The sequence below is a fragment of the Podarcis melisellensis genome, assembly GCF_964234715.1.
Source record: "Podarcis melisellensis genome assembly, chromosome: Z".
Taxonomy (NCBI): domain Eukaryota; kingdom Metazoa; phylum Chordata; class Lepidosauria; order Squamata; family Lacertidae; genus Podarcis; species Podarcis melisellensis.
The window spans coordinates 9,494,575-9,513,618 of NC_138547.1; the positions used below are offsets into that span (position 1 = coordinate 9,494,575).

The following is a 19,044-nucleotide window of genomic DNA, read 5'->3' on the forward strand; positions in this document are numbered from 1 at the left end:
CAGCGCCACCCGCGTCCCGTGTGGTGTGTACGCAGCCTCAATAGTTATAGTGGGAATTCCTTGCAGATTACCACAGTGCCTGGAGACAATCAATCAGGTTGGGTATCCACAGCAGTGAGCAGAGGAGAAATGACCACAGGGAGGACAGCAGAGAGAATAAACGCCATGATGCATCTGCAGCAGCACAACCAGCCACTTTCACCTGCCCCAGCTGAAACAGAACATGTCTCTCCCATTTCGGTCTCTACAGCCACAGCAGGCACTGCAACTCTCCAACAGTGACTTCACCCCCGAAGATGCACTCCTCCATTGTTTCCTGAGACAGACAGATGCCAACTCAAAACACACACAAAGGCTGGGGAAACTCTGACCTATAACTCCCATCAACTCTAAAACTTGGGGCTGATAAGAACTGGAGTCTATCAGCATCGAGAGGGGTCAAAGGTCTCCCAGCTTTGTTTTCCTTTAATTGTTGGGCGTGTGGCAGGGATAAGGCTTGTTCTTTTTATTGTATGTACAGTTGGATGAGAGTTGGGGGTTGGGGGTGGGAATTTTGTGTTGTATATCATTTTAATTTGGCTTTTAATTAATTTTATCCATTTTAATTTATTTCATTATTAAGTGTCACTGAAACATCTCCCCCCCAATAATGTGATTAACCAATAAAATAACAATCCAAAAATCCTAAGCTCCGAATTGTCTGCCCATTGACATTTTTTCCTGTGATGCTTTTTATTTGATTTTCTTTCATTATACATTTACATATTCCAATCTATACTTTAACTTATGTTAAGTGTAAAACAAATCCAAAAAATATCCACATTTCTTCACCCGTGACTTCCCACAACCACACTGCAGCTTCTTCTATTCTATTTTTCTTTTCAGTTGTGTTGATTACCTTTGTTATCTCATTTACACACAATAAATAACATATCTATCTGAATTTTTACTTCGTGAAATTTAGTCAATACATATCAAGGGTTTGATTTGGGAACAATGTTTTATAATATATTCTTCCACGCTTTCCCACTCTTTTAAGTCTTTGGTTTGATTGTTGCCCGATTACCACTGACACAAGACCTTTGCTGTCTTGTTTTGTGTGCCTGCTAAAAACACTTCTGTTTATGCACGCCTCCCCAGACATGTGAAGTTGACATATATTTTAATCCGTATTTTTACCTTATAGTGCATACTTTTAATTGTTGAGTTTACTCGTTCTGCTCTTCTTAAGACTTGTTTTTTTGCTGACAATTCCAATGTTGATATACTTTGTAAACTGCTTAGAGGACTTATACGTAGTTAAGCGGAATCTATCTTTTGTTAAAATACTAATAGTAAAATGCACACTAATAGTAAGCTACTAATAGTTGTAACAAAACACAAAAACTTGCTATCCACCTTTTGAAATGGCAACAGAAATATTTGGCCTCTTTCGACCTTGAAGGTCGAAATATAAGCAAGAAATATAAGCAAGACCCTGATATAAGCAAGAACCCTCTCCCCCACAGCTACCTCCTTCGCCCTCTCCCCTCTGAGGTGCAGATAAGTCTGTGGGATAGAGGCCAAGTTTCCATGGCTTTGAATGCAAGCATATCTCTGTGCCTTTCCCATCCCATCCAGGTGGCTGCTACCTGCCTCACTGGCCACACTGCTGAATTGTTCTCTAGAATATAATAACAAGGCACAGGTTGGATGCTTTGGAGGAGGCGATCTGGTTTCATAGGAGAAGAGACACTCGAAACATGAGCAGCAAAGGTAACTTCATCATTTTCTGTGAGGGAGGCTGTTTGGGAGCTGCAAGGAGCCAAGAGTGGCCAGATCCTGTCTGCTAGAGAAGAGGAACTGCATTCCGTGGAGCAACAGTCAAGGGGCTTGGAACACCCACTTGGGAACAAAGCAGCTTATTATGTTCCTTCTAGCTCAGTACAGAGCAGGCTTGTCCCAACTGTTTCAGCCCCAGGACCCACTTTTAACCCAAGCTTGCATTGGGGAACCACTGCTCAATCCTTTGCCATATATTTACATGATGCTAGTAGGGCTGAGACATCACCTTGCCAACAAAGGTCCGTATAGTTAAAGCTATGGTTTTCCCAGTAGTGATGTATGGAAGTGAGAGTTGGACCATAAAGAAGGCTGACCGCCGAAGAATTGATGCTTTTGAATTATGGTGCTGGAGGAGACTCTTGAGAGTCCCATGGACTGCAAGAAGATCAAACCGATCCATTCTGAAGGAAATCAGCCCTGAGTGCTCACTGGAAGGACAGATCGTGAAGCTGTGGCTCCAAAACTTTGGCCACCTCATGAGAAGAGAAGACTCCCTGGAAAAGACCCTGATGTTGGGAAAGATGGAGGGCACAAGGAGAAGGGGACGACAGAGGACAAGATGGTGGGACAGTGTTCTCGAAGCTACCAGCATGAGTTTGACCAAACTGTGGGAGGCAGTGGAAGACAGGAGTGCCTGGCATCCATGGGGTCGCGAAGAGTTGGACACGACTAAACAACAACAAGCAGGGCTGAGAATGTCTCCTGTCCAAAACCCTGGAGAGCTTCTGCCAGTCAATGAAGACAATACTGAGCTTTATGGACCAATGGTCTGACTCAGTATAAGGCAGCTTCCAGTCTTCCTATTCACTAGTCATCTGCCCACTAACCAGTTAAGACTGCATATATTCAAACCTGTTTTGGATTCTACATCCGAAGGTGGAAAAGGAGAATGAGATAGAAAGCTTATCATTTGAAGCAAAAGCAAGCTGGTCATATCCACTGCGACACTCCTGTATCACACAGTCATGGCTTCCCTAAAGAATCCTGGGAAGTATAGCTCATTAAAGGTCCCAAGAATTGACTGGAGACTCTGTATCTCCACCATAGAGCTAAAGTTCCCACAGTTCCTTGGGAAGAGGGACTGAGTGTGATGACCTATCCTGAAATTGTACCTCTAAAAGGTGCAATTTATTTATTTTTAAACTTGAGGTAACCTTTTCCCCTTACCTTTTAAAAATTAAATAATAATTATTTTTTTTGTATGGGGCCGGGGGCCGGAATGGATAGACTCCCAAAGCCAAAAATCCACTTATATCAATAATCAGTAAGTTGTGGCCATTTCCAATCCAAACCATTGTCTGCTTGAGTTTATTATTCATATCTTACATTTAGCCACTGCCCAGGGAGGGGGGTGGCACGATGACTGGCCCCACAATAAACTAACCAAGCAACTTTGTGGTGAGTTCCCCCACCTTATTTTTCAGGGGGAAAACAACTGGTGAGGTGAATAGGGGTCTCTTGACAACTTTCAGAACTATGGTTCTCAGGATTCTTTGATGAAAGTGGCATGACAGAATCAAGGGTTGAAAAGAAGCAGTCTTACATTCTCCATTCCACGATTCAATAAACCAAAGGCTTAGTTGAACTAACAAGCATACAACCTTACTGGAAACCAATTTGGTAGTGTATGGTGTGTGTTATTAGGTACACACACACACACACAAAGAAACTTGGCACAAATGACGAAGCAACAAAGTCAAAAGGGATAGCTGTGTGTGGAGCAAACAGCTCCAATACAAAACTCCCTCTGCTACCAACCCAGCCAATCTTACTTTTGACACGAGGGAGGGAGGGAGACTTCTACCCAGTTTCACATGTGAAGACCCACCTGTTTATACAAGAAGCCAAGAACCACCTGTTGGGTCAGGCCTGCATCCTGTTCTAGATCCAGGTGCCAATTAGAGAAGGTGGGAGTGAGGTAGGGAGAGCCAGGAGGGCCTTTGGGCCAGAGTCACAAATTTAGACATTTGTTATATATTTATACACATCAGCCCAAACGTGATGCACTCTTTCAGCTTAAAGCTCCAAATTTCAGCAAAGTATAGTTGTGATTTAGTAAGAGACATGCATTCTTCCCCCCACCCCCGTGAGTCATCAATACTTTTTTTTAAAAAAATGGCCAGGGGCATTGAAAGCTGGAAGTGGCACAGGCCTCTCTGGACCTCCGAGAAGGTCTGCTGATGGACCTCTGTGGTCTGAGTCCGTCTGGTGACTCAGCTCTTGTGCATGTAGTAAGCTGCTGTTGAGAGGTTTATGTGACGCACGAACAACTCCACCTGGTTGCAAATGGAGGTGATGTCAGAGGAAAGATGGGAATTCAGACACAGGGGATTAGACATAGCCAGGTTTGTATCTGCACAAGTGGCTTCAGCTTGCTGTCTGAAGGCATGGAAGAAGGTAGGGCCCTTTTTGGCTTGCTTTCTGGAGTGCAGACAGACTACCCAGCCAGTGGGTCAGTGTTGCTTCCCCAAAGACTCTGTGAAATGTGTTACAGGAACTAAGGAGGTCCAGGTGCGCCCAGAACTACCCATTAACTTGGGACCAGTTTACCTGAAAAATCACCTTACCCCATAAAGGCCTGTCCAACCGCTCCGTTCTGCAGAGCAGGCAGGTGCCACATAACGCTCATTCCGCATTTGTAGGAAATCAATCTTTTAGTGTGGCAGCACCTGCACTTTGGAACTCCCTGCCTATTTACATCAAGCATAGACTTCCACCATACTCTTTTCGGTGCCTGCTAAAAACATTGCTGTATAGGCAAGCTTACCCAGACATGTGGGTTAAACCACAGAGCCTAGGACTTGCTGATCAGAAGGTCGGTGATTCGAATTCCCGCGACGGGGGTGAGCTCCCGTTGCTTGGTCCCTGCTCCTGCCAACCTAGCAGTTTGAAAGCACAAAAGTGCAAGTAGATAAATAGGTACCGCTCCGGCGGGAGGGTAAATGGCGTTTCCGTGCACTGCTCTGGTTTGCCAGAAGCGGCTTAGTCATGCTGGCCACGTGACCCGGAAGCTGTACGCCGGCTCCCTCGGCCAGTAAAGCAAGATGAGCGCCGCAACCCCAGAGTCGGCCACAACTGGACCTAACGGTCAGGGGTACCTTTACCTTTACCCAGACATGTAGAATGCTGACCTGTATTTTAATCTGGTTTTAACCATTTTTGCAAGTTTAAATTTTCTTGTTTCTAACTGAGTTGGTTTTTTTAAAAAAAAATATCAACAAAACTGGTTTTCTTGTTTTTTTGTAAACAGCTTTGAGGTTCTTTTGTTTTTGTCTTGCAATCAAGTACAGTAGTAGTAAAAAAAATATGAAATAAGTAAATAAAATAAAGTTTGAGAACAGTCAGGGACCAGAGCTCAGTGGCAGAAGGTTCAGCCCACGGCATCTTTAACTAAGAAAGATCAGGTACTGATAAAGGCTTCTGCCAGAGAGCTGCTGCCAGTCAGGGCTGGATGAATCAACTACTGGTATGTGGCAGCTCCCCCATGATCCCAGGAGACTTTGGTAATCAATTCCAGTTCTCTTTTTTAAATTATTGCTGTTATTATGTATGATCATTATCGGTATTAGTAGCAATAAGTCCCAGCAGCCTCATAACCACCCAGAAAGGATCACAACAGCATCATCAAAGGAAGAACTTCTCGTAAAATAAAAACAATATTTTTAGACCCTGCACATCAAAAGCAACTAGAGCAGCTTCAAAAGCAACTAAAAACACCTCACCATAAAAACACAAAATTACCAAGCGTTAAAAAAAACAAAAAGTATGGAAGAAAACAGCAACCTTTTTAAGAAAATTAAAGAAGAACCAGTGGTGCAGTCCCCAAAAACTAAAGTTAAGAGGTGAGGAACAATCCCTTGGAGGGTGGCCACTTGTGCATGGGGGGTGGGTGAGGGCAGGGGAGGAAATAGGGCTTGCCGATCAGAAGGTGAGCGGTTCAAATCCCCATGACAGGGTGAGCTTCCGTTGTTCAGTCTCAGCTCCTGCCCACCTAGCAGTTCGAAAGAACGTCAAAGTGCAAGTAGATAAATAGGTACCGCTCCGGCGGGAAGGTAAACGGTGTTTCTGTGTGCTGCTCTGGTTTGCCAGAAGTGGCTTAGTCATGCTGGCCACATGACCTGGAAGCCTTCTGCGGACAAACGCCAGCTCCCTCAGCCTATAGAGTGAGATGAGCGTCGCAACCCCAGAGTCATCCGCGACTGGACCTAACGGTCAGGGGTACCTTTACCTTTACTTTTATTCCCCACCCCCAGGCGGGTCATGAGGAAGTTACATGGCAAGGGAATGGCCGACAGAGTGTTCTGGTATCATCACATACAGGTAGGAAGAAGTGGATAAGAAAGGGGGGGTATTGCAAACTCCTCCCACAGTCCAATTCAAAAGCCCAAGACGAAACCATTGCAGTGTACAGAGCAAGTCAGGGAAGTGACCTTCAAGGAGGTTTATGGGGCCATGTATCTGTGGTTCTGCTACACCCAAAATGTACAAATTCAGTTGTTTCACCAAGCCACATTCCAGGTGCGTATTGGCAACCAGATGGAAAAAATGGCAGAGAAAAAACTGACAGGAGGGGCTCCAAAATAAATCTGATGAGATAAAGTGGGAGAGTGCACCCCCTTCAGGCCAGAATGGGAAGGACTCCAGGGACTGGGTGGTGGGTGATGGTTAGCAAATGCTTTTTTAACTGTGTTCAAGGTTTGACTTAATGTGTCATCCAATCTCGAGGTCATGGTTTAGGTGCCACATTCTGTAACCAAGTTTTGTCCCGCAGTTGCTGGTTGCGCTTGAGGGACCTTAATTCCAATCCTCAATTGCCAAAAGCTGTTGACCAGTTATCTTCTCTAATCCCATTTGAGAGCCATCTAAGCCTATGGTCATTGAACCTTGCAGCAGGTAGTTCCATACCAATAAATTGTTTATACATATATTGTATAACACCCAGTGGAAGCAAGCAGGGAGCTCCAGAGCCTTGCACCTCCTGTTCCTGTACGTCATCACCACCTCTTGGTCCCAAATAATCCTAGTCTGAGCTGCAGTTCTGCATTCAACAGAGGAGGAGGAGAAAGCAGGAGAGAGCCCTTCTCTAGCAGCCAGCAGGGTTGCACTTTTGCCCATAGCCAAGGTTTGGCATACCGCCCCATGCCAACATGGCCCATTTTATTTGACAGGTCCCCAAAATTGTGCAGTCAATTGGAGGTTGGGGAGGGATCTCTGTACGAGAGGGGAGGGTGTGTGGTCTTGAGCATAGTTAAAAGTTAATGTTGGTCTTATTGGCTTACTATCTATCTATCTATCATCTATCATCTATCTATCTATCTATCTATCTATCATCTATCATCTATCTATCTATCATCTATCATCTATCTATCATCTATCTATATCTACCTACTATCATCTATCTATCTATCTATCTATCTATCTATCTATCTATCATCTATCATCTATCTATCTATCTATCTATCTATCTATCTATCATCTATCATCTATCTATCTATCTATCTATCTATATCTATCTATATCTATCTATTATCATCTATCTATCTATCATCTATCTATCTATCATCTATCTATCTGTCATCTATCTATCTATCATCTATCTATCTATCATCTATCTATCTATCATCTATCTATCTATCTAGTGCAACATCATCATATACAGCAGTACCTCCAGTTGTGGATGGGAACTCCAGTCAGATCCCACGGTTTCTGCAACTGGAGGTGCCTGTTCTGTGCATGCGCACAGCGTGGTAGAGCGCTTCTGCGCATGTGGCGAAACCTGGAAATATACATCCGAGTTTGCCACGTGCGTATCCCAAAGGATACATAACAAGAGGGGCACGTAAGTAGAGGTACCACTGTATATCTCAAATAAAACATAAAACCATATAATAAAAACCACATTTAAAATATTAAAAAGAACAATTACACCTACACCAGTCTATGCGGTCTTTGCCTCTCCGGGACCCATCAACTGCATTGCTTTCCCATAAAACTAGTACAGTACTTGGACTCCATTTCCCATCAGCTCCAGCCATCGTGGCCAATTGTTAGGGATCATGGGAGCTATAGCCCATCAACATCTAGAGGGCCAAAGGTTCCTTTAGCTCTGCAAATGAGGCTGTGCTAGGTGTGTCTTAATTGTGGTTAAGAGGGTCACGTGATTGCACATACTTTCCCCTTGCTCACATATCCAATTCCCTCTGTTTGCCTAACTGGCTAGTTATCCCTGGCTACTTGTTCCATCAAGTTAACAATGGTTAACACCAGGCATAGGCAAATTCGGCCCTCCAGATGTTTTGGGACTACATTTCCCATCATCCCTGGCTATCAGTTCTGTTAGCTAGGGATCATGGGAGTTGTAGTCTCAAAAACATCTGGAGGGCCGAGTTTGCCTATGCCTGGTTAACACTGATCTGGGCTCCCACCCAGGTCCTGATGTCAATTAGCAGAACTGCAGTAAAGATAGGACTAATGTAACCATTAAAGGTTAAAAGAAAAAGAAAAAAGGTAAAGGACTCCTGGACGTTTACCAGTCAAAGTCCAGTCAAAGGCAGCTATGGGATGCAGTGCTCATCTCGCTTCAGGCCGAGGGAGCTGGCGTTTGTCCACAGACAGCTTTCCAGGTCATGCGGCCAGCATGACTAAACCAATTCTGGTGCAACAGGACTCTGTGACGGAAGCCAGAGTGCACAGAAATGCCGTTTACCTTCCCGCCACAGTGGTACCTATTTATCTACTTGCACTGATGTGCTTTCAAACTGCTAGGTTGGCAGAAGCTGGGACAGAGCAACAGGAGCTCACCTGGTTGCGGGGATTTGAACCGCTGACTTTCCAATCATCAAGCCCAAGAGGCTCAGTGGTTTAGAGCAAAGTGCCATCCACTCCCTCTAATGTAACCACTAAGCCTGGTTAAGATAAACCACCTACATTTTCATCTAAACTTACCTCCTCTCGTAAGCAACAACGCTCCGAATTATCTAGTAGTTTGTGAGCACCACGGCATGTTTTCCCTACAAAACCAGAAGACAGTGGCCACAGAGGCTGTTTTTCGCTATAATACTAGCACTTGGAGGTTACCTAATGAAAACCTAAAGACCAGGTAAATTCAGGGAAAGCAAAATAAATTGCTTCATGAAACTAGAAATTTAGAGAGGAACTTGGTGTCACAAGGTGTGATAGACACAAAAGGAGTTGGACAAATCCATACACAAGATGTCTAATCAATAGCTTTTGGCAAAGAATAGCCAGGTAGAACCCCCACGTTCAGAGGCAGCATGCTGACAAATTATCAGCAGAAAGATGTCCTATAGCTTCTCAAGAACCAGTGCCCTTTAAAGAGTCATAGCCCAGCAATCCAGATTCAGACTGGAGTACGCGTCTGCTGCAGAACTTGCCAAAACACTTGGAGGGATGAAATCCTCAGCTGGTTTTTTCCGTTTTGCTCTGGGCATTTAAAGGCAGAAGAGGAACCTCCTACTGAAAGCAACAACCTGAAGTTTGTTCTCTCACTCACACACACACACACACACACACAAACAGGGCTCTAAGCAAGATCCCAAGGCCACCTGCAGCAGCAAAGGAACACCGTCTTGTGGGGCTTGAGGATCGAAGCTGGAGCAACACTTTGGGCTCAGGGTGTCCAAGTAGCTTCCCCTCACCTTGCTTCAAAGTCCGCAGTCAAGCAGAAGTTGCCAAGCGAGTCTGGCTGCTCCCTTCGGCCACATTTCCCATTTTTTTCAGTGCGTCATTTGAAATTCCTCTTCTCTTACACACCCTTCCCCTCCCCTCCAGTGTACATTGACTAACAAAGCACCACTGTGCAGCAGTGGCTGCTGCTGTTTTTCACCAACTAGTTTCGATGCTCAAAATTAATCTGTGCCCTTTGCAACCTGTTTGCCAGCCAGTGGAAGGCGCCGATCATTCAACCCTAGAGAGTCTCTGGAACGTGGCCAGGTCCCCCATCCACCTTACACCATGGATCTGTGCCAAGTGGCTCATTAACAGGAATCTTTTAGGTGGGCAGGGGCTCTTTTCAAGAGGAGGCAGCCCCCAAAGAAAGATGCTGTTCCCACCAGGGAGGAAGCCATTGTGCCCAGAAAAGCGATTTTTTTTGTATTAGTTAAATGCCCTTCCTTCTGATGGACAGGATGTATGCAAGAAGGAAAACTTGCCTTATTGCTGGGAGCACACTGGTTCTCTTTAATATGATACTGCCTTACATTGTACATGGGGCTGCCCTTGAAGGTAGCAGGGGAACTGCAGTTAGTGCAGCAGGGACCACCAACCCTCCAAGGCCCACTTGAGCACATATGGGGCTTTGGGAAAGTTCTGTAGGTGCCACCAGCCCTGCCACCTTTCTCTCTGCTTCTCTGAACTAGCAAGAGACAAATGATTACAGTGGTACCTCTGGATGCAAACGGGATCCGTTCTGGAGCCCCGTTCACATCCTGAAGTGAATGTAACATGCAACTGTGCAACTGCGCGCATGCGGGTTGCGTTTTGCCGCTTCTGCGCATGAGCGTGACGTCATTTTGAGCGTCTGCGCATGCGCGAGTGGCGAAACCTGGAAGTAACACGTTCTGTTACTTCTGGGTTGCCGTGGAGCACAATCCAAAAATGCTTAACCTAAAGTGTATTCATCCAAGGTATGACCCTTCACCCTAAGGTCCCAGCACAGGTTACAGCATTAAAGCACAGTATTATAAGGAATTTTAAATTTAAACCCCACAAACGTTTTGCTTTTTCCAAGAGTTCTTGTTAAAAGCTGTATACCCAGTGGAATTAATCCGAGCCTTGAAAAGCATATAGAGCCGAAAGTGGAAGTGGGAAAGGGTGTCACTCTCTCCACTTCCTCCTTCAGCTCAGGACTTGATCTCCTTCCGCAGGGCATGTAAGACAGAGCTATTCTGCCTGGCCTTCAATCTGAATTACGGTAGCCTGATCCTCTATTCCCTTTTCTCTTCTATGAAGAAACCCTTTCTGGACCCCACATTTAAATTCTTCCCTGGTCTCCTTGCTGGCCCTAGTAGGACCAACTTGGCCAGTTAGCCCTGGTGATCATTTGATGTCTACTGCCTGGGTTCCCCCCCCCTGCCCAAAATGACCCCAGAATTTTTGAATTTTATTGATATTGATGTTGCATTTTATGTTGCATTTTATGCTATTTTCAATCATTGTTTTATATTTGCTGTTAGCCGCCCTGAGCCCGATTTTTAAACCGGGAAGGGTGGGGTATAAATGAAATAATAATAATAAATAATAATAAATAATAATAATATGCACTTCTCAAGTGTGGTGGTGGAGAGGTAATGCCCCTCAAAACCAGTGCTTTAAAAAAAGAAGAAAAGGTGTCAGTATTCACCAAGAAGCTGTTACAGCAAGTGCTACACTTTTAACATTTGGAAGAAAAAGGTGCTGGTACTGTGAAGTTAAAAAGCAATACTCACCACCAAGAGGATAGTAGGTGGGGAGTGGGTGCAAGTCAAACACCTCAAGGGCTATCACTCATGACCAAGAGGACACAGGGGAGTAGGGGACTCAAGAGATTCATGGGCACCAGAGGAAGACCCTCTTAAATACAGAACCTTGCCAACGCTCAATAGTTCCTCCGGCTTCCAATCCATTTCCAGTCCCAAGGTTCTGCTGCTCATCTCTAAAGGAGGTGTGGGGAACCTCTGGCCTTCCAAGAGTTTGTTGAACTGCAACTCACATCAGCTCCAGCAAGCATGGTCAGTGTGGCCAGGGATGACAGGAGTCAAAGTTCAGCAACACCTGGAGGACCATATGCTTCTTGCACCTGCAGTAAAATCCCACATGGTTTGGGACCTGCCCACTCCCATTACCAACCCACCTGCAAACCAAGGTCACCTGCCAATGCTGTATTCAGGATGCCCTGCAAGATGCAAGGCAGGTGGCAACTAGAAGGGGAAAGGCAAGGAGAGCATTTTCCACTTGTTAAGCTCTCCCCCCCTGCCAAGCAGACACCTGGTTTTATAGCATCTTCTAATAAAAGGCGAAAGGGCCAATGGTTTGACTCAATATAAGGGGAGAAGCACAATGGCCTCATAATACCTGGGTAGGGGGGAAACAGACTGTAGTTACTGATTGACCCATTGCATATCTACCCCTCCCCCCTCTTTTCTCCAAGGAGCTCAAAGCTAGCCTTACTGGTTCCCCCCCCCCTCCTCATTTAATCCTCACAACAACCCTGTGAGGTAGGTGAGGCTGATAGGTAGTGCTTGGCCCAAGGTCACCCACCGAGCTTCATAGCCAAGTAGGGATTTGCACCCAGGTCTTCCAGGTCCTAGTCTGACACTCCAAAGGCAGAGTTAGAGACTTATGCATAGCTGTGCTTTGACTTTTACCAGCTACCAGGCAAAGAGTCTGAGACCTTTTCAAGAGACAGTACAAGTCCTTGCTGCCACAAAACTGTTTCAAAAATCATCCAGAGTTTCCTCTCCCAATCATACCTTTATCAGCCATTGAAAGGGTTGTATTGAAGTACTGCTCCTCCACTGTCCACGCAGTGTCATTTATTTTGCTGGAGACCCCACAGGAACCAACACAGCTCACCTTGATAGCTGGAAGGGAGAAGAGAAGAAGAAGAGGGGAGGAGAAAATATTAGCTTTCTTGGCAAGCCAAAATAAAGAGTATCAATATTTATCAGCTTAGGAAGCTGCACAGTTCCTCACCAAAGTTGAGGAACATTGTGGCTCCCTAACTATGCTCTGTTAGAAGTCCAGATGTTGCTGGCACCAAGCCATGACATGGTTTTCTCGGTGTTTTAAAGCTGTGGTACAAATATACCCAAGATTCCTCTAATACAGAGCTGTCCAACTTTTCATACCAAGTGGGCCACAATAACTGCCTTGTGAAGTGGGACAGGAGTGAGGTCAAGATTTGATACCCCTCCAGCCCTTGTGTTGCCTTCCCAAAGCTGAGTAAGTGAGGCAGCAGGTTTTGGGAAGGAGGCATGAGGCTCTGGCACGGTCCTAGAGCCCTCATGCCTCCTTCCCAAAGCCCAGCATCTCAATAACCAGGCTTTGGGAAGGCAGTGTGAGGGCAGTGGGCCATCAAATGTTGCCAAGGGCCACCAATAAAGTCCCCACAGGCTTCATGCTGGGCCACCCTACCCTAATACCATGTCTGTATGCCATGTTAAGAGTGGGACAGAATGAAGAAGTTCCATATTGCCCAAAATGTTCTTCTTGTGTCCTGCCCCAAATGATGAACATACAGACTTGGCTCTGGAAGAGATTCTCTCTCTCTCTCTCTCTCTCTCTCTCTCTCTCTCTCTCTCTCTCTCTCTCCCCCTCCCTCCCTCCCTTTCTCTTTCTCACACACAAACAAACACGCACTGTACTTGCAACCCAAATATTAGAATACGGTATTCTTTCTCTATAAAGCAATCACCCAATTTATGATTTAGGTACGTCTCCTAGCAACGCCTTTCTCTCTTATGCTATTCTTGGCGGGGGTAGGCTGGGAGGGTGGAACCAAGCAGTTTTTAGCACATATCCAAAAGCAATGTCCTTCACAGTGTCCTGGCAGCTTGTTGACCCAATAGAGGGTTCTGTCAGTACCACAGGGATGTTTTGTCCACGTGCCCCTGCACCCTCCAAAATCTGCTGCAGATGGGTGGTAGGGCAGAACAGCATGACTGGGGACAGAGGGAATAGGCAAAAAAATGGCTTCCCACTGCAGTGCTGCTGACAGAATCCTCCGCTGGACCAGACAGCCATCTGTCAATAATGCCACCCATTGCAGACAAAGCTTAGTACAGAGTTTCAGTTAAGCAAGGTAGGTATCTAAGCCACCAATTGTGCTCCAAACTAAGTCTGCAAACCAGCTCCAAAGTCCCAATGAATTAAATCAGCTTTTAAGTTAGATACCCACTGCTTTCAGTGAATGCCATGTCAACTAAAAAGGTTAGGAAGCTGCCTAACACAGAGTAAGACCCTTGGCCCATCAGCTCAGTCGGGTATACACTGACTGGCAACAGTTCTCTCTGGGGCTTCAGAAAGAGGGCACTCCTAGCACTTCCTGGAGATGTTGGGGATTAAAACCGAGACCTCCTGCATGCCAAGTTCACTGAGCTGCAGCTCTTCACCCACATAGCCAGGAAATGTATGCCAAGCTACACCCTCATTGCAAGGAAGCGAAAGCAGGAAGAAAACAACACAGAAATCAGTTATGAAGAAATTATGCTTTAAAAAAAAATCACATCCATAATTATTGTTTGCAACTGTCTGTCTTGAGAGACGATAGAGTCTGCCTTTGGGCATGAAACCAAACCTCTGCATTAGCAGCACTCAAATGACCTCCCTGGAATGCAAGCCTGGGCAGTGTGTATGGAGGTCTTGGGCTGCCAAGATGACAAGACACCCCTCTCAGCCCCACTGATGTGGTCCAAAGGAAAGCAGAGCAATACATCTGGCAGCAGCTTGGCTGCAGAGTTGCCAGAAGGAGGTATACAAGGCTCCACCCAACCACCCAATCTTCTCCTGCAAGGCAGCAGAACCATCTGCCCTGCACTTCCCTCTACAGCAGCCTTTCTCAACCTGTGGGTCCCCAGATGTTACTGAACTACAACTCCCATCAGCCCCAGCAAGCATGGCCAGCTCAGGGATGATGGGAGTTGTAGTCCGACAACATCTGGGGACCCACAGGTTGAGAACCACTGCTCTACAGCATGGGTAGGCAAACTAAGGCCCGGGGGCTGGATCCGGCCCAACTGCCTTCTAATCGGTCCAGGAATCAGTGTGTTTTCACATGAGTAGAATGTGTGCTTTTATTTAAAATGCATCTCTGGGTTATTTGTGGGGCATAGGAATTCGTTCACTCCCTCCCCCCAAAAATATAGTTCGGCTCCCACAAGGACTGAGGGACAGTGGACTGACCCCCTGCTGAAAAAGTTTGGTGACCCCTGCTCTACAGCACATGCAGAAACTGCTTTCCTGACCATTGGAGCCACTCTTGGTCTTTTTGTCCACTCAATCTTCCAGAGCCTATCTTCATGTGCACAGAAAGATCCTAACTCACCAAGGATTTCAGACCCATCGGCTGCCCTGACCTGGTTTAGCCAGCCAGTCAAAGCCATTTCCTAGGGTGTGGCTGTTGCTACAAGCTGACAGCTTCCAGGAGATCCAGGTGAGAGCTGAGTGCAGAGTGGGGCCCAAAGGTGGGCAAACTGCCCCAGAAGAAGCACAATTTGTTCCCCACCAGAGATACGACCCCTCCCCTAACACCAGTGTTAGAAACTGGGATAGGACTGGTAGGAGCCATGGGGCTCAAGGGACCTAGGTTGCTGGCACCAAAACAAAATGTATTTTTTTCTTCTTTTGCACTGCTACCGGACCAGGCAGCCGTGCAGACACGCCCCCCCCCCCCAATGCTGCTGGGTGAATCAGGTGGTCTGTTGATTTTGCCATGTCTTTTGCTATGGCACTACTGCACAAAAAAACACGATTCACCCGGCAGCGGGGGGAAAGGGGATTTGTTTATTTAACTTGCTGCTGGGCTAATCAGGGGGTCTGCAGGGTAGCAGCAATTTATTTATTCATTTATGCTGCCAGGCAAATCAGAGGTTTGGTGGGGGTAGCGCGACGGCAAAAGGCACAAGGTGTTTTGCTACCGCTGTGCTCGACAGACCAGCTGATTGCAGGCAGGCAAGTGGAGGTGCCAGGCACCGAGGGTGGCGCCAGGACATTTCGATCCAGTCACAAAAGGAGATTTTTAAAAAAGAGAACTGGAACTGATTACCAGAGTCTCCTAGGACCAAAGAGGGTTGCCACATACCATAGTTGGTTCATCCAGCAGCTGCCCAGAATCTCAGGCAGAAGTCTTTCACAGTACCCGATCTTTCTTAGTTAGAGATGCAGGATAATTTCGAACGCTGCCTAACAACCCATACACCTCATTATTTCTTTCTTTCTTTGTTAAATTAATTAAATTTTTATACTGCCCTTCATTCGAGGATCACAGGATAGTTTAAATATAAAAACACAAAAATACATAGCATAGTTACAAACAAAAACAAGAACACTTCCCAATACTGTTTAAATGGCCATAGATTATTTAATTAGCCAAAGGCATGGGGAAAGAGGAATTGTTTTGTCTGGCACCTACAGATTAATAATTATAATTATTTTTTTTATGATTATTATTTGTACCCCGCCCATCTAGCCCATCTCTCCAACAGAGATTAAGAATACATTAAAATGTCACACATTAAAAACTTCCCTGAACAGGGCTGCCTTCAGATGTCTTCTAAATGTCAGGTAGTTGTTTATCTCTTTGACATCTGATGGGAGGGCGTTCCACAGGGCGGGCGCCACTACCAAGAAGGCCCTCTGCCTGGTTCCCTGTAGCTTTGCTTCTCGCAGCGAGGGAACCGCCAGAAGGCCCTCTGTGTCTGGGCAGAACGATGGGGGTGGAGACGCTCCTTCAGGTATACTGGGCTGAGGCTGTTTAGGGCTTTAAAGGTCAGCACCAACACTTTGAATTGTGCTTGGATAAGTAAGGAAGGTGCCAGGCAAGTCTTCTGGGGAGAGCATTCCACAAACGGGAAACCACCACAGAAAAGGCCCATTGTTGTGTTGCCAGTACTCCGGACCTCTTGTGGGAAAGGCACACAAAGAAGGGTCTCAGGGGATGATTGCAGGATCCAGGTAGGTTTCTATGTGGAGAGGGACCACATTTCAGGCTTCATAGGTCAAAACCCGCACTTGGAATTGGGCCCCAAAACTAATTGGCAGCCAGTGCAATTGGGCCAGGATTAGCATTATATGCTCAAATCATCTTGCCCTGGTGAGCAACCTAGCCACCGAATTCTGCACCAGCTGAAGTTCCCAAACCATCTTCAGAGGCAGCGTTGCAGCAATCCAGCCTAGAGGTTACCAGAGCATAGAAGAGAAGTTAGGCTATCCCACCCTAGATAGGGGCACAGCTGGACCACTAGCCAAAGCTCATTGAAGGCACTTTACACCACTGAGGTCACCTGAGCCAAGAGACAACAATAGATCCAAGCTATGTACCTGCTCCTTCAGAGGGAGTGTAACCCCATCAAGAGCAGGCAACCTCCCTTCCATCCTGTCCAGTGAACCACCCGCTATTCCAGGGCTGAGTTTCAGTTTGTTGGCTCTCATCCAGTCCATTACCGAGGCAAGACAATGATCCAGCACATCCACTGTCTCACCTGCAGAGGTAAAGTGGAAGTAGAGCTGTGTGTCATTAGCATGCTGCTGACAACATACTCTAATAATAATAATAATAATAATAATAATAATAATAATAATTTATTATTTATACCCCGCCCATCTGGCTGAGTTTCCCCAGCCACTCTGGGCGGCTCCCAATCAGTATTAAAAACAATACAGCATTACATATTAAAAACATCCCTAAACAGGGCTGCCTTAAGATGTCTTCTGAACGTCAGGTAATTCTTTATCTCTTTGACATCTGATGGGAGGGCGTTCCACAGGGCGGGCGCCACTACCGAGAAGGCCCTCTGTCTGGTTCCCTGTAACCTCACTTCTCGCAATGAGGGAAACCTCCGAATAACCCCACTCTAAACCTCCGAATAACCCCACTCAGTGGTTTCATATAGATGTTAAACAGCATGAATAAAATTGTACCCCACACTGAAGGCTCCACGGGGCCGAAGAACATTCCCCAAGCATCACCCTCTGGAAACAACCAGACAAGTAAGACCAGAACCAGCATAAAGCAGTTCCACCTACTCCTACAGCTGCTCCATAAGAACACCATGGTCAATGGTACTGAAAGCAACGAAAAAGAGAGAATGTTTTGAAGTCGTGTTGTTATCCTTCTTACAAGGAGCCATGGGGTTATCCGATGGGGTTTCAACTTTTTTGAGTCCACGGCTTCCTTGACTAACTACATGCTTTCTGTGGCACCCCTGTGGGGCTCAGGAGTTATAGCACCCTTTACCTGCAGCTCCTCACCCCTTTTCGAACACCCTCCCTTGTGGGGTGTTCCCTCAGCCTCCTCTCCCCTCTCCCTGGGAGTCCTCTGGGCAGGCACTGCTGCCACCCCTGATATTTGATCTGCCCTCCCCAACCCAAAGAGAGGTGCCTCCTCACACCGCCCCACAGGGGCCTGGGAAGCACCCCCTGACCATCCCCAGAGGTACTATTCACCCAGGGAGCTTGTAGCCAGGGCTGCTGCAACTAACAGCTGTGGAAGCAGAGACGTGAGAGGGCATCAGAGCAGGGAGGGAAGGTAAGAGTGGCAGAGGCCAGTGTTGCCCATGGCACCTCTGACCATCATTCAAGGCACCCTGGGGTGCCACAGCATACTGGTTGGAAATCACTGGGTTATCCCATTTCCTTCTCAGCCACCTCCATTACTTAAGCTCCAATACTCAGCCTAACCACTGCATCACACTGCCTCTCAAATGGGACTCTGGTTTTTGTTTTTCGTTTTAATTCTGCTTGTGTATTACTTTATGTATTTCTATCCTGCTGCAACTTATAAGGGGCTTCCAATACATCTTCCACCCAGCTGCCAACCCACCCATTTCCTGCTCAGCTTTAACCACCATACACCTTGAGCCCATTTTCTGGGTCTTAGGATTACAGGTGTGGGTGATGAACAGTGCCCAATTTTTGCTGCTCTCCTTTAATCTGTAAGAAGAATATCAAGTCTGGTTCCAGACATCTGCAACCCAAATAGCCAAGATTTCCTTGATTAATTTCTCTTTTGAAGCCTATCTCTAATACACCTTCACAGTGACAGTGTGTTTTAGTTGGAATTAAACCATATGGTTTTAGCAGAAAAGATATAAAGGATTAAGCAAAGATGAATTGTTAACAGGTGAAAATGTAAAGTTACAATATAGTAAGATAAAATATTAAGATAAAAGCAAAAAGGGTAAGGATTTGCTGAAACAACTACTGAATTAGAATACAAAAAAGGGAGGTGTGAGGAGGTCAGGGAAACAAGCAAATGAAAGATAAGATATGGAAAGACTGATTTGTTTTTAATTGTCTTTTATTTTTCTGTATTTTGTATTTTTGTTCTTCTTTTATTTTTTCTATTTTTGTAATTTCTTTGAAACTTTAATAAATATTATTCACAAAAAAAGACAGTGTGTTCTACATTGATTTATGTTATGCTGTATATTGGCATTCTCTGGCAATAAAAGGCAGCATTTAAGTAATGCCACATCTGCACTATGCATTTTAAGCATCATCATA

At 45.8% G+C, this 19,044-nt stretch overlaps 1 protein-coding gene across 2 annotated transcripts in view; it reads right to left on the reverse strand.

The window, feature by feature from the left end:
• Positions 1–19,044, reverse strand: part of ARRDC1 (arrestin domain containing 1) — a 52,187-nt gene that overhangs the window by 14,355 nt on the left and 18,788 nt on the right. For both annotated transcript variants that reach the window (XM_081896548.1, XM_081896547.1), the window contains exon 2: positions 12,294–12,404. In XM_081896548.1, coding sequence (XP_081752674.1) covers positions 12,294–12,404 — 111 coding nt within the window. The remainder of the gene's footprint in view (positions 1–12,293; positions 12,405–19,044) is intronic.